General features: G+C 43.0%; 1 protein-coding gene across 1 annotated transcript; it reads right to left on the bottom strand.

Annotated features, from left to right (window-relative positions):
* Nucleotides 1-247: 247 nt before the first annotated feature.
* LOC124278082 (zinc finger CCHC domain-containing protein 8-like) lies at nt 248-18,905 on the bottom strand. The gene is given in 16 exon segments (XM_046713832.1): nt 248-2,307; nt 2,309-2,469; nt 3,867-3,975; nt 4,349-4,432; nt 7,958-8,028; nt 9,142-9,213; nt 10,333-10,481; nt 10,725-10,784; nt 11,544-11,693; nt 14,730-14,804; nt 15,624-15,727; nt 16,518-16,598; nt 17,023-17,122; nt 17,524-17,586; nt 17,922-17,964; nt 18,557-18,905. Coding segments are annotated over 16 exon segments (2,256 nt in total). The 5' UTR covers nt 18,894-18,905; the 3' UTR covers nt 248-1,710.
* Between the last annotated feature and the right edge of the window lie 3,405 nt (nt 18,906-22,310).

The raw sequence follows: 22,310 nt of genomic DNA, 5'->3' as shown, positions 1-22,310 counted from the left end.
CTGCCATGACACACATGATTATCAGCCAACATATTCATCTTCTTGAACGACAAGCTATTACCTAGTGTTGACCAAAGCCTGCTCCACACAGTGACTGTAGTGCAAAGGCGATTGTAACTCCAATAACAGCAACATACACTTACAAATGTCTGAGCTCTACTACAGCTTTGTGGAACAGTGTCCAGATGCAAGTGGCAGGGGAGACAACTGCTGTAAGGATGGAAATGAAACAAATTACATGTACAAGTTTGTTAATGTACTTTATCCATGTAAAAGAAGGCCATAACTCCTTACAAGTCCTACTAAATGTAAAATGTTCTGTGAAACCAATGTTCTGTGAAACCAATGATCTATTGATGACTATGATCCGATGAAGTTTTGAAAGATCCATGACGTTGTGCAAGCATTTAGTAGGCGTCTCGATAATGTAAGTAAACAGCCGATACTAAATGAATGTTCTTACTAAAAATAATACTCAATTCATTCATACTTATCTTAATCTGCAAGTATAACATTGCATCAATGTTTGGCGTCTTGGATTCACAGATTCAATAACAGCAGTGAGATAAGCCAGGATTGTTTCATTGACTAAAACCAGATTAAAACCTCAAGTTTAAGTCTTACATCAAAATAAAGTGTCTACTTTCATTTATTTATGTAGTGTTCAACTAAGCATAATATTTGTCATTTGTTACATGGTTGAAAACGGATTGACCATCCACAGAATTTACTAACCACAGCATTGACCAAATACAAGATTGACCACTGCAATGACTAACTGCAGGATTGAACAGCCCCTGGATTGACCAACCACTGGATTGACCAGCCCCTGGATTGACCCACCACTGGATTGACCAGCCCCTGGATTGACCCACCACTGGATTGACCAGCCCCTGGATTGACCAACCACTGGATTGACCAGCCCCTGGATTGACCAACCACTGGATTGACCAGCCCCTGGATTGACCAACCACTGGATTGACCAACCACTGGATTGACCAACCACTGGATTGACCAGCCCCTGGATTGACCAACCACTGGATTGAACAGCCCCTGGATTGACCAACCACTGGATTACCAATGCTTGGGTCAATGCAATCTCCTACAGTTCCAGCAATACAATATATTCAACCAAATAACGGCTTAATTTCTTAAAATGTCAGCATTTAAACAGGAGTGAAGATTTTCACCATGATCAGTTTCAAATTCCATGAGAACCATCAGATGACTGAACACATAAAATGTTAAGACTTGGAGACTAATCCTGATTAAAAAGGTTCAACGTTTGCTGCCTCGGTTCCTGAAAGTCAACATAAATGATATTGGACACATAAGTGGTAGCAAGAGAATGGACTGAAATGATCCGTCGAGGAAATCTTGTAGCAGTTCAAAGAGACAGCACAGGTGAAGCTCCTCATGAGCATAAAATATAAAAATCTGTACAACAAGCATTATGAAAGTGACACCACTTGAATCACTTGACTTCTAGGCCTCTCTTCCTTAGTATGATGGAATACAGTTGATCACTTTGCGTCAGTACCACACCTATTGGATTTTATTGTTTACTGATCACTGTCACTTATGGAAGGTCAAATCAGTAAACGAAAAAATATGAAACTATGGCCTTACATTGTGACATTACAGCACAAGATACAGATTAAATTCCATTGTGAGAATCACCTCTTCTTCTTCTTCCCTATGGTCACCTTGCTACTGAATCAGCTTCAAAAGACCACGCATCTTTTCAAAGGTGCCTGTTGAGTCGGGCAGGTTTTCAAAAGGTATATGATCTTCAACACCAACTCCGAACTTTGTAGCATCTGGAAGTGCACTGAAACTGTTTGGACGCTGAACGATTGGGGTACTGTATTCCCTAGATATTGACTCTGTCGCTTTAAATGAAGAGTTCATTTTAAGAATCTCTGAATCCTGGGACTTCACAGATCCCGGACTGTCCACACCTTCCATTGAAATGGCAGAATTAGTCCGTGATAAAGTCCTATTGATGGTTACTTTCTCATCTTGAGAATCTTCAGCACAAACTTCGGACATCTCAGTAGCACTGGATTCCGGGTCATCGCCTGAACAGCTATCCACAATGACCATATTGGCTGCCGGTCCCTCATCACCCCCGAGCTGCTTCACCAGTGCCTTGTACTGCTCCTCCAAAGTTTCTAGAGAAGGTGACCCTGACCTTGGCGTGCTGCCCTGTGATGAGTTCTCCCGCATCAAGCTGCTGGACCTGCTATGTCTGGGAGTTGAGGGTGGGGTTCCATCAGGCAGGGGTGGTGGTACAGGGGGTGTCATCTGGGAGGGAGGGGTCATCCCTGCGGAGTTGTGGGATAGCCTGGATGGGAAGATTGGGGGTGACAGGTGGGGTACTGTCAGGGGGTGGGGAGTCGGCTGGGGGCGTGTCAAGGGGTAGGGGAGGAACAAAGTCTCCATTAAAGTGACCTTTCCTGTTGCTATCTGAAATGATTGGAAGGATAGAAATACTTGAATCCATGAAAGGTTTGTGTCGAAGTAACATGGCAGATAATGTCACAACACACCCATGACTACAGCATGTGCTAACATCCCGAAATCTACATTACCCTCAGGTACTATTGGTTACAAACACTTGTTAGCCTAGAGTCCAGTTCCAAGCAATGTGTCTTACAACGAGCTTGAGTCTATGTTAAAGTATGTAAGTTTCAATCAATGCTGCACTATGATTATCTTGCTAAACAGGGCCAGGGATGAGCTACAGCAACGGTTAGGTAATGAAGCTGAGATCAAGGATTGATCTGGGCATTATTAGAGGTTGTTATTCAGTCAATGGTCCATGCAAATGTCAGTGAAATTTGCCCAAAATTCCCATTTGAGATTATCAGAATTCTAACTTGATGTTTTAGCTCTATAAAGAAATCTGAGTCATTCATATGAATGCTTAACATTATTCACTTGATGCAGTCTATAAACACCGGATACAAATAGTGATATTTCAAGATATAAATGCATCAGGTTTAAGTGAGTGAGTGAGTGAGTTTGGTTTAACTCCAGTTGGATTGTTATGTCACAGTGTGGGAGCCTCCGATGAAGGGCATGGTTCCGGCAAACCATGAATGAAATTCAAGACTCAACACATGACTCTGTGAGTGAGTGAGTGAGTTTAGCTTTACGCCGCACTCAGCAATATTCCAGCTATATGGCGGCGGTCTGTAAATAATCTAGTCTGGACCAGACAATCCATTGATCAACAGCATGAGCATCAATCTACGCAAATGGGAATAGATGACATGTGTCAACCAAGTCAGGGAGCCTGACCACCCGATCCCGTTAGTCGCCTCTTACGACAAGCATGCGTTACTGAAGATCAATATTCTAACCCGGACCTTCAAGGGTACACATGACTCTGTAGCTCTCTTGACTTAAGAAATCATCACATTGGAATTTTGATAGCACTCTTTACAGTCAGTATTGTTGCCACCATTCACTCAACTCTATGGCTTGTTAGCTTCAGAGGAGACGTCAAAAATTCAACTGTAGAAAGTCAGGAGTACGGGAAAGTCAAAGGTAACAAATTGATAAAAAAATAAGATTTGCCTAAAAGGATGATTTGTTATTCCACATGCCACATTCTTGCTTCATATCAAATTTCCTAATGAATGACACAAGCAGAAATTGCTGAGCAATGGATAAAAAATCAATATGACTTGCAGGGCAGCCATATTTAAAATCAGTTGGGAATCCTGTGGGCAATTTTAAAGACATGGTTGGCACCATACAAAGCTCCACTGGCTTTGATAATTCAGTGGAGATAGACTAAAACTCCCCAGTAGAGGCTGAGCTGTCACCCACCCCCACTTGTCCCCTGTGGGTCTTACCATCCCTGGATTCCTCCTCATCGCTAAGGTCCATCTCCACCTCAGGGTTGTCCATTTTGAACTTCTTCGCCTTCTCCACCTCTTCCTCCTCCAACTTTCGCTTCTTCTCCTGTTCACACAGACCATAAGCAGTAGATGAGAAACACAACAATATGATTGCTATAATCTGACCTTAAACATGGTAAACAGATACAATATTCCATTTACAGTAGTCAATTGTCAGATATCTGTTACATATAATCTGCGTATAGTGGTTAAACACGCACAGATGACTATTTGCTATAACCTCAGCTTGAACATTCAATATCATAGATTGTATTATCAATGATCTGTTGGTTATAATCTGAAGTTACAGGTGCAACAAAGAAAAGTGTGAAATATACAAAATGACCCCCCCCCCTATTAACATGTAAACACTGGATAATGTCATAAAGATAATATTTGATTGTGGACGAGGTAATATCTATGTATAGGGATCTCACTGTGTGTGTAGTCTCCACAATCTGCTCCAGGGTGTTCTTCAGCTGATGGGGTTGCAGCGGGGGCATGTTTAATTTCTCCCATTCCTGGCAAAACAGTGGATCATTACACACAATGGAAAACAGTGGATCATTACACACAATGGTAGCTTGTTAGTGAAGACAATGGTGGATTGCAAATAAAGACAATGGTGGATTGCTAGTGAAGACAATGGGGGATTCTTGGTGAACTGACAATGGTGGACTGTTAGTGAAGAGACAATGGTGGACTGTTGGTGACGAGACAATGGTAGATTGTTGGTGAACTGACTATAGTGGACTGTTAGTGTAGAGACAATGGAAGATTGTTGGTGAACTGACTATAGTGGACTGTTAGTGAAGAGACAATGGTAGATTGTTGGTGAACTGACTATAGTGGACTGTTGGTGTAGAGACAATGGTGGATTGTTGGTGAACTGACTATAGTGGACTGTTGGTGTTGAGACAATGGTGGATTGTTGGTGAACTGACTATAGTGGACTGTTAGTGTAGAGACAATGGTGGATTGTTGGTGAACTGACTATAGTGGACTGTTAGTGAAGAGACAATGGTGGATTGTTGGTGAACTGACTATAGTGGACTGTTGGTGTAGAGACAATGGTGGATTGTTGGTGAACTGACTATAGTGGACTGTTGGTGTAGAGACAATGGTGGATTGTTGGTGAACTGACTATAGTGGATTGTTGGTGACGAGACAATGGTGGATTGTTGGTGAACTGACTATAGTGGACTGTTAGTGAAGAGACAATGGTGGATTGTTGGTGAACTGACTATAGTGGACTGTTAGTGAAGAGACAATGGTGGATTGTTGGTGAACTGACTATAGTGGACTGTTAGTGAAGACACAATGGTGGATTGTTGGTGAACTGACTATAGTGGACTGTTAGTGAAGAGACAATGGTGGATTGTTGGTGAACTGACTATAGTGGACTGTTAGTGAAGAGACAATGGTAGATTGTTGGTGAACTGACTATAGTGGACTGTTAGTGAAGAGACAATGGTGGATTGTTGGTGAACTGACTATAGTGGACTGTTAGTGTAGAGACAATGGTGGATTGTTGGTGAACTGACTATAGTGGACTGTTGGTGTAGAGACAATGGTGGATTGTTGGTGAACTGACTATAGTGGACTGTTGGTGTTGAGACAATGGTGGATTGTTGGTGAACTGACTATAGTGGACTGTTAGTGTAGAGACAATGGTGGATTGTTGGTGAACTGACTATAGTGGACTGTTAGTGAAGAGACAATGGTGGATTGTTGGTGAACTGACTATAGTGGACTGTTGGTGTAGGAGACAATGGTGGATTGTTGGTGAACTGACTATAGTGGACTGTTGGTGTAGAGACAATGGTGGATTGTTGGTGAACTGACTATAGTGGATTGTTGGTGAAGAGACAATGGTGGATTGTTGGTGAACTGACTATAGTGGACTGTTAGTGAAAGAGACAATGGTAGATTGTTGGTGAACTGACTATAGTGGACTGTTAGTGAAGAGACAATGGTGGATTGTTGGTGAACTGACTATAGTGGACTGTTAGTGAAGACACAATGGTGGATTGTTGGTGAACTGACTATAGTGGACTGTTAGTGAAGAGACAATGGTGGATTGTTGGTGAACTGACTATAGTGGACTGTTAGTGTAGAGACAATGGTGGATTGTTGGTGAACTGACTATAGTGGACTGTTAGTGAAGAGAGAGACAATGGTGGATTGTTGGTGAACTGACTATAGTGGACTGTTGGTGTAGAGACAATGGTGGATTGTTGGTGAACTGACTATAGTGGACTGTTGGTGTAGAGACAATGGTGGATTGTTGGTGAACTGACTATAGTGGATTGTTGGTGACGAGACAATGGTGGATTGTTGGTGAACTGACTATAGTGGACTGTTAGTGAAGAGACAATGGTGGATTGTTGGTGAACTGACTATAGTGGACTGTTAGTGAAGAGACAATGGTGGATTGTTGGTGAACTGACTATAGTGGACTGTTAGTGAAGACACAATGGTGGATTGTTGGTGAACTGACTATAGTGGACTGTTAGTGAAGAGACAATGGTGGATTGTTGGTGAACTGACTATAGTGGACTGTTAGTGAAGAGACAATGGTAGATTGTTGGTGAACTGACTATAGTGGACTGTTAGTGAAGAGACAATGGTGGATTGTTGGTGAACTGACTATAGTGGACTGTTAGTGTAGAGACAATGGTGGATTGTTGGTGAACTGACTATAGTGGACTGTTGGTGTAGAGACAATGGTAGACTGTTGGTGAACTGACTATAGTGGACTGTTGGTGTAGAGACAATGGTGGATTGTTGGTGAACTGACTATAGTGGACTGTTGGTGTAGAGAAAATGGTGGATTGTTGGTGAACTGACTATAGTGGACTGTTAGTGAAGAGACAATGGTGGATTGTTGGTGAACTGACTATAGTGGACTGTTAGTGAAGAGACAATGGTGGATTGTTGGTGAAGAGACAATAGTGGATTGTTGGTGAAGAGACAATTGTTGGTGAAGAGACAATGGTGGATTGTTGGTGAAGAGACAATGGTGGACTCTTAGTGATGAGACAAAATGGTGGATTGTTGGTAAACAAACCATGTTGGATTGTTGGTGAAGAGACAATGGTGGACTTTTAGTGAAGAGATAACAGTGGACTATTAGTGAAGAGACAATGGTGGATTGTTGGTGAAGAGACAATAGTGGATTGTTGGTGAAGAGACAATTGTTGGTGAAGAGACAATGGTGGATTGTTGGTAAACAAACCATGTTGGATTGTTGGTGAAGAGACAATGGTGGACTGTTAGTGAAGAGACAATGGTGGATTGTTGGTGAAGAGACAATAGTGGATTGTTGGTGAAGAGACAATTGTTGGTGAAGAGACAATGGTGGATTGTTGGTGAACTGACAATGGTGGACTCTTAGTGAAGAGACAAAATGGTGGATTGTTGGTGAAGAGACAATGGTGGATTGTTGGTAAACAAACCATGTTGGATTGTTGGTGAAGAGACAACAGTGGACTGTTAGTGAAGAGACAACAGTGGACTGTTAGTGAACAGACAATGGTGGATTGTTGGTGAAGAGACAATGGTGGATTGCTGGTAACAAACCATGATGGATTGTTGGTGAAGACGCAATCGTAGATTGTTGGTAAACAAACCATGATGGATTGTTAGTGAACAGACGATGGTGGATTGTTGGTAAACACACCATGACGGATTGTTGGTGGAAAGGCAGTGGTAGATTGTTTGGATTTTTAGTTCACAAGAGCACAAAGGTGGATTATTAATTAAAACATGCTGGATTGTCTGTGAAAACATTACTGGTGGATTGTGTGTGAAACATATATGGGTGGCTTGAAAATCATAAAATATTCTATTTATGAAATTCTGTAACTAGAGTAAGTCCTTCACTTCAAATAGCTAATTAAAAGCAATCAGTCAGTGCATTCACTATTTATAAGGAATATTATTTTGGAAACTCTGCTACAAATGTTTACACAAGAAAGTTCTCCTGTATCAAATAAATGACTTGGAACCATGACTATAACACGACAAGAGTGTATGGTTCTTACGTCAACCATGTTCTGTGGCACCGGCACTGTGAATCCTGGATACTCGATAATTTTCTTTGTGTCAATTTTCACTGAAAACCAGAATGAATGCCAAGTTGTACAAAGGAGAGGTTCTCTTTGTCAAGCTGATCAGTCTTTCATTTTGTCATATAGTACTCTGTTCTCACTGAACAGCAATCTGGGTGTCTTTAATAACAAATCAGAGCATTTATATTGTTCCTGACACAATACCGTTGTGTTTCTGTATAAGAAAGTTTAAAAGGGCAAGTAAACAGAAAAATAATAATAAGAGATGTTTGGTTAATATCAAAGATTACTGTGCACTCCCCCATCCTCACATAAATCTGGGATACCTTTGCTCCGTCCTCACATAAATCTGGGTTGCCTTTGCCCCATCCTCACATAAATCACGGGATGCCTTTGGCCCCATCCTCACATAAATCTGGGATGCCTTTGGCCCCGTCCTCACATAAATTTGGGATGCCTTTGGCCCCGTCCTCACATAAATTTGGGATGCCTTTGGCCCCGTCCTCACATAAATCTGGGATGCCTTTGGCCCCATCCTCACATAAATCTGGGATGCCTTTGGCCCCATCCTCACATAAATCTGGGATACCTTTGGCCCCGTCCTCACATAAATCTGGGATGCCTTTGGCCCCATCCTCACATAAATCTGGGATGCCTTTGGCCCCATCCTCACATAAATCTGGGATGCCTTTGGCCCCATCCTCACATAAATCTGGGATGCCTTTGGCCCCATCCTCACATAAATCTGGGATGCCTTTGCCCTGTCCTCACATAAATCAGGGATGCCTTTGGCCCCATCCTCACATAAATCTGGGATGCCTTTGGCCCATCCTCACTTAAATCTGGGTTGCCTTTGCCCCATCCTCACATAAATCACGGGATGCCTTTGGCCCCATCCTCACATAAATCTGGGATACCTTTGGCTCCGTCCTCACATAAATTAGGGGTGCCTTTGCCCTGTCCTCACATAAATCAGGGATGCCTTTGGCCCCATCCTCACATAAATCTGGGGTGCCTTTGCCCTGTCCTCACATAAATCTGGGGTGCCTTTGCCCTGTCCTCACATAAATCAGGGGTGCCTTTGACCTGTCCTCACATAAATCAGGGATGCCTTTAGCCCAGCCATCAGGGTCATCAGTCTCCCCATTACTGCTCACCTTCAGGAGTCTCCTCATCCTCATCCTGGTCGACCTCCCCGTCCTCCAGTGTCTCGCCGCGCAGGTTCACCTCTACACAACAAATCCTACATCAGCAAGGTTTGGCAAACATGTTGAAAAACTAAACAAAGTTGGTGATGTTGCATTATGGCCACCACTTTCATTATTCTAATGGCCAAGATGGCGGGTTTGGTTTGGTTATTGCACTCAGCTATCTTTCAGCTACAAGGTGGCAGTCTGTACATAATCAAGTCTGGACCAGACAATCCAGTGATCAACAGTATGAGCATCGATCTACAATGACATGTGTCAAGCAACTCAGCGAGTCTGGCCACCTGATCCCGTTAGTCGCCTCTTACTTTGGGTTGCTGACGACACGTTCTAACAGGGATCTTCACGGGAAGCCAATTTGGGTTGCTGAAGACCAGTTCTAACGCGGATCTTCACGGGTAGCCAATCTGGGTTGCTGAAGACCAGTTCTAACAGGGATCTTCACGGGTAGCCAATTTGAGTTGCTGAAGACCAGTTCTAACACGGATCTTCACGGGAAGCCAATTTGGGTTGCTGAAGACTAGTTCTAACGCGGATCTTCACGGGTAGCCAATCTGGGTTGCTGAAGACCAGTTCTAACACGGATCTTCACGGGTAGCCAATCTGGGTTGCTGAAGACCAGTTCTAACGCGGATCTTCACGGGTAGCCAATTTGGGTTGCTGAAGATCAGTTCTAACACGGATCTTCACGGGTAGCCAATCTGAGTTGCTGAAGACCAGTTCTAACGCGGATCTTCACGGGTAGCCAATTTGGGTTGCTGAAGATCAGTTCTAACACGGATCTTCACGGGTAGCCAATTTGGGTTGCTGAAGACCAGTTCTAACAGGGATCTTCACGGGAAGCCAATTTGGGTTGCTGAAGACCAGTTCTAACACGGACCTTCACGGGTAGCCAATTTGGGTTGCTGAAGATCAGTTCTAACACGGATCTTCACGGGTAGCCAATTTGGGCTGCTGAAGACCAGTTCTAACATGGACCTTCACGGGTAGCCAATTTGGGTTGCTGAAAACCAGTTCTAACACGGATCTACAAGGGTAGCCAATTTGGCGGAAGCAACACAAAGAGGCAATACACCATTGTTAAGGTTCTGGGGACAAATCCACGATCTCAAAAAGAGACAAGGACATTGAAGTACTTACCTCGTCCATCTTTGTCGAACATAATGAGGCCGGAGGTATCAACCTCGGCCTCCTTGAGCCAACCTGGGGGATATCCTAGCATCCTCATACGGTAGATGTGGAGCGGTAGCTGGCGCGGACCGAGGCCCATAGCCTCACGGAGCTCTTTGCTGGAACACACATGGACATGGTAATAATGAACACAAATGAAGATATGGACAAATATTATTTGACTTATTTGAGAGACATTTAGTAGCTGGGACAAGGAAGGACAACGATACTTGGATGAACAACTTTGTTATTACATAGAGAGGGACATTTCGGTGTAGATGATAAATACTGCGTACTGGAAGTCTCACACGGAAATTATAGCTGTTAATATTTAACTGATACTATTAAAGTGCTGTTCCTACCTAAGCACACCTGGCTTGAACTGGGAGAATCGATCTTGGACAACCTTGTTCGATGACAAACTGAAATTTGACCAAACATAAATAAACAATTGCTTGGAGCAAGAAAGTCTTACTGTCCACTAAACCACGGAGGTTACGAAAACGTACACTCTTCACCAAACACTCTACATTGTCAGGATAATGAGATGACAAATCAATCCTTTACTTCAACAAGAAGAATAAACTAACACATGCAATAACTGCAATAATTTCGTATATAAAAATAAAGGAGTGAGTAAGTGAGTGAGTTTAGTTTTATGCCGCTTTAAGCAATATTTCAGCAATATCACAACGGGTGACACCACAAATGGGCTTCACACATTGTGGGGAGTCGAACCCGGGCCTTCAGCGTGACAAGCAAACGCTTTAACCACTAGGTTACCCCATCGCCCAAAAAATAAAGGAAAAACGTCTTTTTATTATAACAGACAGACAGACAGACAGACAATTTATTTCAAGTATTCAAGGCCATGGCCCATATGACAAAGCAATTTTCATAAGTGTATTCATGCTGGTCTTTTTACAGGTATCTTGTCACCAGCCGAAACAAAGGTGCTCTCGTAAAATAACAATAGAGATGCTACACTAACCTATCAAATAATATTTCAGCATAAATACTGAAGATCTAATTAGAATTTGTTGTATTTTTCATCCTAAAGACTTTATATAAAAACCTTACCAAATTTAATATTACATTTTTATCAGTACTTAATTCTAACAAAATTGTCCATAGAAGAGCTATTTCTTATACTATTATGAAGTCATTATATTATAACAAACATACATACCTCATTTTCTTGGGACCCATAGAGGGGGGAGTTCTTGTCCATGAATTCTCTCCGTTTGGCTTTAATTCTGTTGTAGTCTTTGGGCGCCTGACATTCAGACATCATGTGTTCCCCACCACAGTTGAAACAGCTCGGTTTGGGGCTACAAAAAAACACAAAAACATTAAGTGATGTTCCTAATGATGATTTGATGACTCATCAATATTTCCACCATATTATGGCCAGACAAATCAACGGTTTAAAACAAGCAACATCCTGTACATCCTCGCGGTGGGCGAGCTGGCTGAGGCGCCAGGCTTGTGACCCAACGAGGTTGAGGTGTCGGGATCGAGCCCACCTGTGACCGGGGTTTAACAACCTTGGAGTCAACTTTGTGTGCAGACTCTTTCAGTGTTGTCACAACCCCTAGTGTACAGTACACAACCCTGTGCACTTAAAAGAACCCACAAATCCGTTGGTATATGACCAGATGGTGGCCACATGAATACGTGCAAACACCTAGTTGCGGGTACAGCAACGTGCAGTAAACTTGGACAAAGTACTGTGACTATGTGTCCCAGTCCACCCAGCTGCAAATGGGTACCTCGTTAGGATGAGAAAGCCACAATAACTCGGTGCGCCCAGTGGCAGCAAGAGTTGTATACTCCCCAGGGAGTTGAGATTGATAATACGATGTGCCGTTGAGATTGACATCCAATGATAGAGGGGAAAATAACAGCGCCTTCAGCATGCACTAGTTGCGTGGATACGTGTGCTATATAAATATCCTATAATAATACTATTGGGGATCAAGAACACAAAATACAGTTACAGGGTTTCATTCAAACCTAAGTTTCCATAAGAAACAGACTGATCACCCAGCCTTCTCATGGCTGGGGACAGCAGTGAGCCAATGCCAGACACTACAATCACATGTGTATAACTGCAGCCTGAAGTGTGGCATTTGAGTGGTTAGAAGACGTGTCTTGGATGTGTGGAGAAGGTGAAGGGAAGGGGACGGGTGAGCGGGTCTTGAGAGGGTCATGAGAGAGCATGTGTTTGGCGTTGTGAAGGCTAGAGATGTGGAGAGAGTCAATGGGATGGAAAGAGGGGAGAGGGTACAGATGGGAAGATGCTCTGTTGAGAAGGTGGAGTGAGTGCTGGGAGGGTGGGGTGAGGATTGGAAGGGTGGGGGTGAGTGCTGGGAGGGTTGGGTGAGTGCTGGGAGGGTGGGGTGAGTATTGGAAGGGTGGGGGTGAGTGTTGGGAGGGTGGGGTGGCGTTGGGAGGGTTGTGTGAGTGCTGGGGGTGTTGAGTGAATGCTGGGAGGGTGGGGTGGGCGGGGCGGTGGGGTGAGTGTTGGGAGGGTGGGGTGAGTGTTGAGAGGGTGTAGTGAGTGTTGGGAGGGTTAGGTGAGTGTTGGGAGGGAGGGTGGAGTGAGTGTTGAGAAGGTGGAGTGTTGGGAGGGTGGGTGGAGTGAGTGTTGGGAGGGTGGAGTGTTGGGAGGGAGGGTGGTATGAGTGTTGAGAGGGTGGTGTGAGTGTTGGGAGGGAGGTTGGAGTGTTGGGAGGGTGGAGTGTTGGAGGGTGGTGGAGTGTTGGGAGGGTGGTGTGAGTGTTGAGAGGGTGGTGTGAGTGTTGGGAGGGTGGGTTGGGAGGGAGGGTGAAGGAGGAGGGGTGGTGAGAGTGTTGAGAGGGTGGTGTGTTGGGAGGGTGGGTGGAGTGAGTGTTGGGAGGGTGGAGTGTTGGGAGGGAGGGTGGTGTGAGAGTGGTGTGTGGAGTGTTGGGAGGGTGGGTGGAGTGAGTGTTGGGAGGGTGGAGTGTTGGGAGGGAGGGCAGGTGTGAGTGTTGGGAGGGTGGATGGAGTAGTGTTGGGAGGGTGGATGGAGTGAGGTGTTGGGAGGGGGTGGAGTGTTGGGAGGAGGGTGGTGTGAGTGTGTGGGAGGGTGGTGTGAGTGTTGGGAGGGTGGAGTGTTGGGAGGGGTGGGTGGTGTGGGAGTGTTGGGAGGGTGTAGTGTTGGGAGGGTGGATGGAGTGAGTGTTGGGAGGGTGGAGGTTGGGAGGGTGGGTGGAGTGAGTGTTGGGAGGGTGTAGTGTTGGGAGGGTGGATGGAGTGAGTGTTTGGAGGGTGGAGGTTGGAGGGTGGGTGGAGTGAGTGCTGGGTGGGGTGAGTGCTGGGGGTGTTGAGTGAGTGCTGGGAGAGTGGGGGTGAGTGTTGGGAGGTTGAGGTGAGTGTTGGTGAGGGTGGTGTGAGTGTTGGAAGGGAGGGAGGGTTGGGTTAGTGTTGGGAGGGTGGTGTTAGTGTTGGGAGGGAGGCAGTGTGTGAGTGTTGGAAGGGAGGGTGGAGTGAGTGTTGGGAGGAGGGTGGATTGAGTGTGTTGGAAGGGGAGGGTGGAGTGAGTGTTGGGATGGTGGGGTGAGTGTTGGGAGGGAGGGTGGGGTGAGTGTTGGGAGGGAGGGTGGTGTGAAGTTGGGAGGAGGGTGGGGTGAGGAGAGTCGGGAGGTGAGGGAGGGTGGGGTGAGTGTTGGGAGGGTGGAGTGAGAGTGTTTGGAGGGAGGGAGGGGTGAGTGTTGGGAGGAGGGTGGAGTGAGTGTTGGGAGGGAGGACGGTGTGAGTGTTGGGAGGGTTGGAGTGAGTGTTGGGAGGGTGGGAGTGAGTGTTGGGAGGTGGGTGGAGTGTTGGGAGGGTGGTGTGAGTGTTGGGAGGGAGGGTGGAGTGAGTGTTGGGAGGGTGGAGTGAGTGTTGGGAGGTTGGAGTGAGTGTTGGGAGGGTGGTGTGAGTGTTGGGAGGGAGGGTGGAGTGAGTGTTGGGAGGGAGGGTGGAGTGAGTGTTTGGGAGGGTGGGGTGAGTGTTGGGAGGGTGGAGTGAGAGTTTTCGAGGGAGAGTGGAGTGAGTGTTGGGAGGGTGGAGTGAGTGTTGGGAGGGTGGAGTGAGTGTTGGGAGGGAGGGTGAAGTGAGTGTTGGGAGGGAAGGTGGTGTGAGTGTTGGGAGGGTGGAGTGAGTGTTGGGAGGAGGGTGGGAGTGAGTGTTGGGAGGGAGGGTGAAGTGAGAGTGTTGGGAGGGTGGAGTGAGTGTTGGGAGGAGGGGTGGAGGAGTGTTGGGAGGAGGGTGGAGTGAGGTTGGGAGGGAGGGTGGGGTGAGTGTTGGGAGGGTGGAGTGAGTGTTGGGAGGGAGGGTGGAGTGAGTGTTGGGCGTCTCACCGTCCTGCTTTCTTCCCCTGTGGCTTGTCCCCATCTTCTTCCACAGGCAGGGGCTCCTCGAACAACTGCTCATACCTAACTAAGGTTAAGGTCATATCATTTAAAATAGAACCTACTGAAAGTATAATCTTCAGCCTCTTGACATCAGCATCAAATAAATGTACAACCCTAACCCTGCACAGCAGGGAGTCAGGAGAGTGGGAAAGGGGGTCATCTTCACTGCCTGCCTGTGTCTAACAGTAAAATATGAAACACTAAATGAAACTTCTGCTCCATTACCAGACTTGCTGCTATGGAAACGCCCCTCCTCTGGCAGCGTGACCACACACCATTTGTTTGAACCCCAGCCATTAAACCTTAAGTCAAAATGCTTCAGTTCAGAACATATTTACAAAAGACACAGTGAAACAATGAGGTGCAAATGTTTAGCAAAAGTATAATCACCCAAACTGACAACAAAATATAAAATGACTTTCCGTAGTTGGTAAAAATGCAACACTGTAAAAACATGTTTACTTATGAGTCAATGAGACATGTTCCACATATAAATTTCATATCTAACAAACTTCCCTAATGAATTGTTTGATTGTCGTTAAACACACTCAGCTATATGATGGTGTTTCAGTCCGTAAAGAATCGCGTATACACGGAACAATCCCGAGATTGACACAGCTTCTGGAATACAAAGACATGTGTCAACCAAGTCAATGAGCCTCACACCTGTTCCTGTTAGTCGTCTCTTACGACAAGCATGCATTGCTGATCTTCATGGGTATGTAAATATATCATATCAGTACTTCATTTATGAATTTCTGAGAATGATGCATGAGTGCAATCATGCCAATGACGTGTTAACAAGTTTGGTTCAAGAGCTGTAACTTAGTGTAAGGATACCGAGGCACTTCCCACCCATCGGTCAGACTGGGGTTGAGGTTGACCAACGGCCATCCACGTGTGTCCACCAGGAATAGATGGTGAAACTGAGCATTGCCAATGATCTGCAGAACAAAGAAATTACACCATAAACTTGTCAGTGACGCAGGAATTTATGACTTATTGTGAAAGTGAGTATGGTCTTACTCTCATTACTCTTATAGCAAAACTCAGACATGTGAACAGCAAAGCACAAAAAACACTGAAAATTTAGCAAGGGGTCTTGGATGTCTTTTATTGCAGATTTACATCGATCTCAAAAACATTCAAAATGAAACAAAAATCCCGGAAATCAGAAACTTCTCACATCTGAAAACTCCAGCTATGCCACAGTGGGTTATACCAGAAATGGGCTTCATGAAGATATTAGCCTATTTGAGTGCAGGTCTATTCAGGGGAATCCCCTAAATCGGTCATGATAAATGGCACTGCTAAAAGTCAGCTGGCCACCATACTTGGGATGGGTCAACACCAGTGCAGTCCTCCAGCATCAGCCCTTTAGATGGAGCATTCAAGTGCAATAGTAACTTTATGTTACTGTATGTTTTTGCTACGTGCTAATTCGGAACCCCACTTTCCAGACAATCATAATAGTAAAGACCCTGAAAATTTGGAAACTCCATCTCCTAGGCAATCTTATTAATGCCAGATGTTGATTGTCTGGAAACCCCACCCCCCAGTCCCATGCAATCTTGTTGGCATGGTTACGGATGTACTTGTAGAGGTAATGCTCTCCCACAATTTAAATCGTAAATCTGTTAAATCTGTTATCCTTGAATTACTTTGCACTGTACTATCTGGAGTAATGAGCTATAATTAACAGTACATGATATCAACAAGTGTCAAGATGCTTACCGCATGGGCCATCCACATGGAGTTGGTTCGGAGTTCTACTGGAAGTTTGGGGTTGAGATCAACACAGGTAGGAACGCTTGACTGTTGAACAAAGAGCATCGGAGTCAACATATGGCTAAAATCTATAATATATGTTGAATGAAAGAATTGTTGCATACATTTTATTTGGCTCAAGGAGAGATTAATTTTATTGAAAAAAGCGTTAAAAAAAGAAACCTATTGACCAGTATGACGAACATAGTACTCATGGTCTCAAATGTAGAAGAGCAGAACCAAATGAAAGGTCATCATTGCAAACATACCACCTACACTTTCGGAACAGAATGAATTAAGATCAATTGCAAAAGGAAGAAAATAAACTACATTTGGTCCTAAATTTTTAAAAATCTGTACACCAAAATAAGTATCACGATGTGTATTGCCACTTGTGAGAACACCTGTTTCTACGTGTTGTACATCCACTGTATCACAAAATTCACATGTCCACATCATGTCCAAGTAATACCTGAAGTGGTAGTTCTGGCATCCTGTCTCCATGGCGAGAGTTGTACATTTCCTGCTCCACCAAACCAGCCAGGAACTGCTCTATCTGTGGCCGGTATTTCCTGAATGGGCATTAATAACATTTCAAGTACAAGGTATGTCGTTTTGTCAACACTAATGTAATAGGAAAAGCCTTTGAGCAAACGTAAACACTGAAGCTATACATTTTCATCAATATTTAAATTATTTATTGCCATGTAAATTTAAAACATGATGAAAATTTCTTTCAGATGTGAAAACAGAAAAAACGTATTTGGAAAATACATCTGTCCATAACAGTACCGCCATATTTGTCTAAAGCCCTACATTTGTTAACAATCTTGTCCATAAAATTTCATGTTAACATGCTCGCTCGATAGACATGATAGACCCTTTGGCTTTCTTATGACGACCTGGCAGCCTTAAAACATACCTAAATGACTGAAGAAATGCCAACAGAATGCTATTTAGCATTAGCACTAACCTGGAAAAGGAATTATTATGGAAGAGGACCTGTACTGCAGGGCTGTCTTCATCTGGAACTGACCTATAACAGAGACATTGCACATACTCTTCCAAAATGTTGTCAAGTCAATGGTCAGTGAAGCATTATTAACAGTAAAGTCAATGGACCTTTACATGGTGCACTCAAGTAGAATAGTAACTTTTCATTAATGTACTTGTTACTACTAATACAAAACCTAATCCTCAGACACAAAGATCAGGTGATGTAGTTAAACATTTATCATACTCTTTGGCATTTGAGTTTTTAAAATAGGAGTTTTTAGAATTTTCACATAGCATATGTAAATGAATGTAGCTATACAAAAATGTGAACATTCAAACATATCAAACTTTCAAACCACAACAGTCTTAACTTACCTTGTGGAATCAATAATCTTTGCATATCTGTGATATTTGTCCCCTGATATAGTTAAGGCTTAACAAAATATTTCCATTTAGTCAATAATACAAGTCATAATTTATAATATAATATTGGAAAGGTGATCAGAGGGCTTAGGGTTGTGTTTGGGGTAACTTCCCTAACCTTCTCACATACAATCCTCAGAAGCATGGATGATTTGTGAAGCTTGAACATGTTGAAAAACACCAGTTCCACAAAGTGATCATTGCACTAACACTCTTGCTTGTGCATGTTAAAGTATGGAAGTTATGATCATGATGAATACCTTAGTGCAGTGATCACTTGGTGGAATGGACCCCTAGGGCCTGTATGCTACCACCTTAGATAGCTGAGGTAGGTAAAACCGATTATTTTCAGTCTAACTTTGTTGTAAAAGGTATCACTGCTTTGTTTCTGGTGCATATTAATACTGCATAGTGCATATCATACATCAATCTACCAAAGATTAAATGATAAACGTTTGCATGACTCGTCATCATTACTCTATAGTATGATATCATCCACTCTATGTTGTTATTTGGCCTATCATTTTATTTACGTAGTTAAAGTCTTGCCATGAGATGTTGAGTCTTTTTTTTCAAATGTAGGATACGTTCATGTTGTATTTTAAAAGATGTTTCCGATGAATGGTCATTATGTGAAACACTTTCTCCTTCATCTGCACACCGACTCAAGATATCTTTCGCTGAAAGTGATGTCCCTTCCGATACTTCGTCACTTCTTTGACTTTCAGTTTTGCTTTCTTCCTCTGAGAGTTTTTGAGTATCCCCTTCGTCACTTTCATTGTCTGAGGAACATGATTCTTCCTCTAATGCAAACACAATTCTTCCTTTGCCATTCTGTTCTACAGAATGAATGAAAGAATTCTGAGTGTCCCTCTCTTTGTCAAATTCAGCAAATAGCTCGGAGTCGCCGAACAAGTCGGCCATTTTAGAATTTACCGGAAGTTGGACTAAACTAACTCCCCAGGAAATTCAAGGAGAGTGTTGATTGGGGGAAATAATGATAACAATTTTAAGCAGTTAAATTGAATAGCAAGGTTATGTAATAAATTTTCAGAAAGTACTCTGCTTTCTTTTCAACGACTTCAAAATTTTATTTGCATTTATATTTGTGTGCGTGCATGACACGGGGTAAATCAGTGACAATACGAGAAATGATGGCGGATCACAGGGAGGACTCTGCAGCCTGCAGACCATTCCCGTCTGTCAAACTGCCTCACATGGTTTTAGGAGGACGTACAGTACGATATATACTAGTGTCGAGATTAAGCAGAGGATATTCAGTGAACGAAACGTTAAATTCGGTAATGTCTGTGTTCAACACCGTAAGAAATTCAACATGAACAGGTTCATACAGTCAGTCGTCATAGTTCACTGCATTGTTTGTACATACTTAATTATACCTCCTCCTTCCCGTGTATATACTACATTTACATATCTGGCTTCCTGTACATATATATATATTGTAATGTTCACTATCACCATTATTCACCTGAAGAAGGAGCAAGAACTAGCCCAGAAACGTTGTGAAAAATACACCAAGAAGTTGTTATCCATAAGATTTGACTTGTATTACTACACCAACTTCTAAATGCCTTTGAATAATTTCATAATAGTTCAGATGAGGTTCAGTGTCACGTCAGTGATAAACCATACATGTGAGCTTTCACGCATTTAGCATAAGACTACTTTCCCCCTTCAAACTCCCTATCGTATCAAATGCCACCCCAACCCCATGTCTGTTTGTACAAAACATCTTTTATAAACATCTTGTGTTTTGGCCAAATTGCGGGAACTAGTCAAATGGACCGAAGGACAAAAGGGCCGTAACAAAAAGTCAAAAGGGCCTTATTCCTAGTCATATGGGCCGAACAGAAAATAAGTTTAGAAAGGTTTTACATTATTTATTGACACATATATAGCATTGAAACATAATATCATCATAACATTAATAAAATGGTAATGGCATGGTAATAGCCAAGCATTACAAGTTTTCATGTAATGGCAATACATATAGTTAATAATTTACTTAACACAAGTTCACATAATTAACAAAAATAATATAATGGTAATTTACACTAGTTAATTCGTTCAATAACAATAGCCATTTATATTACCACATCTATATTAAATTCAAAATCTCTATTACTCTTAGATTATTTCATATTTTTCTTTACTTTTTTAATTCGGCCTTCCGTTTAAATTTCCCTTAATACTCCGTTTCTATTTTTTTTGGGTAGTAACACCATTCTTTCAAAATTTCTATTTATTGTTCCCCTTCATTTCTTAATAATCGTACTACTCCGTCGCCGAAATAATTTAATTGTGCGTGCGACACTAAATAAAGTAAATAACTAACCAACTGACCACTCTGAATATCGAGTGACCCATCCCTGTCGCTCCATGTAGTCACAGAGATCAACCAGCTTCTGTAACGATGCCCTCATCATCTACTTTACAATAAAAACGATATACTCCCATGTTTTAATTAGATTTGGATTAAAATCTTACAACAACAACAAAAACAAACATTCCATACGGATTAGTCATAACACTGAGTCAAAACTCTTCACAATGAAAACATTTGAGTCTCATGTCCAAATTCCATTTAACTGTTTATTTTTCGGCCTTTTTGACTTTTCATTTCGGCCCATTTGACTTTTGAGTTTTTTTCCGGCCCTTTTGTCCTTCAGCCCTTTTGACTACAACCCAAATTGCCTTGTCTAAACTGTTAAAGTTGTAGCGCTTTTGCCATTGCTTCTACATCTCTTTGTGATAAGAAAAAGTACAAGATAAAATTCAACCAGAGTGCTCCCCCAAATTTTTTTAAATGGTTATGATTGTCTTTGAAAACCGTACTGTATGATTTCTCTGATTTTAAAGTGGCCAGTGCTTACCCAGCAGACAAAGGTTTTGCAGAGCCCTTACCTGTGGCAGGAGAGAGTGAATGTTGGTTCATGCCCCAGATTAGCCCATATTATTAGAAAAACAAACAAACTCACACCAAATTTATTCCAAACCTTTAAAGAGCAGATCTCAGCTGTGGGCCAGTTGATGGTTCCTGGTTTGTGCTTTCAAATCATGATATGCCATTTTGATGTGATATAACTCAATTTATCAGGTAAACAGAAGTAGTGTTGCTACACTGACAATCACACTGTACTGCTCTACTGGTTTGTGTATTAACCCTATGGCCAGTGACTATTTTGTTTCTAGGTTAGTCAGCTCCATATATGCAGCTGTGACTATGGGTTTCACCACCAAAGTGGCAAATGTCTAGAACCAGCATCACGTCAGGCTTCTCCCACATTGTTATATACCTGAAATACTGTTACAACGATGTCTAGAACCAGCATGACGTCAGGCTTCTCCCACATTGTTATATACCTGAAATACTGTTACAATGATGTCTAGAACCAGCATGACGTCAGGCTTCTCCCACATTGATATACACCTGAAATACTGTTACAACGATGTCTAGGACCAGCATGACGTCAGGCTTCTCCGAAATTGATATACACCTGAAATACTGTTACAACGATGTCGAGGACCAGCATGACGTCAGGCTTCTCCCACATTGATATACACCTGAAATACTGTTACAATGATGTCTAGAACCAGCATGACGTCAGGCTTCTCCCACATTGATATACACCTGAAATACTGTTACAATGATGTCTAGAACCAGCATGACGTCAGGCTTCTCCCACATTGTTATACACCTGAAATACTGTTACAATGATGTCTAGAACCAGCATCACGTCAGGCTTCTCCCACATTGTTATATACCTGAAATACTGTTACAATGATGTCTAGAACCAGCATGACGTCAGGCTTCTCCCACATTGATATACACCTGAAATACTGTTACAACGATGTCTAGGACCAGCATGACGTCAGGCTTCTCCAAAATTGATATACACCTGAAATACTGTTACAACGATGTCGAGGACCAGCATGACGTCAGGCTTCTCCCACATTGATATACACCTGAAATACTGTTACAACGATGTCGAGGACCAGCATGACGTCAGGCTTCTCCCACATTGATATACACCTGAAATACTGTTACAACGATGTCGAGGACCAGCATGACGTCAGGCTTCTCCCACATTGTTATACACCTGAAATACTGTTACAACGATGTCGAGGACCAGCATGACGTCAGGCTTCTCCCACATTGATATACACCTGAAATACTGTTACAACGATGTCGAGGACCAGCATGACGTCAGGCTTCTCCAAAATTGATATACACCTGAAATACTGTTACAACGATGTCGAGGACCAGCATGACGTCAGGCTTCTCCCACATTGATATACACCTGAAATACTGTTACAACG

Source organism: Haliotis rubra, unplaced genomic scaffold, assembly GCF_003918875.1.
Source record: "Haliotis rubra isolate DU_JTF1 unplaced genomic scaffold, ASM391887v1 Scf230, whole genome shotgun sequence".
Lineage (NCBI taxonomy): Eukaryota > Metazoa > Mollusca > Gastropoda > Lepetellida > Haliotidae > Haliotis > Haliotis rubra.
Note: the sequence above shows the minus strand (reverse complement) of the source record. Positions and strands in the feature narration are given on the sequence as shown.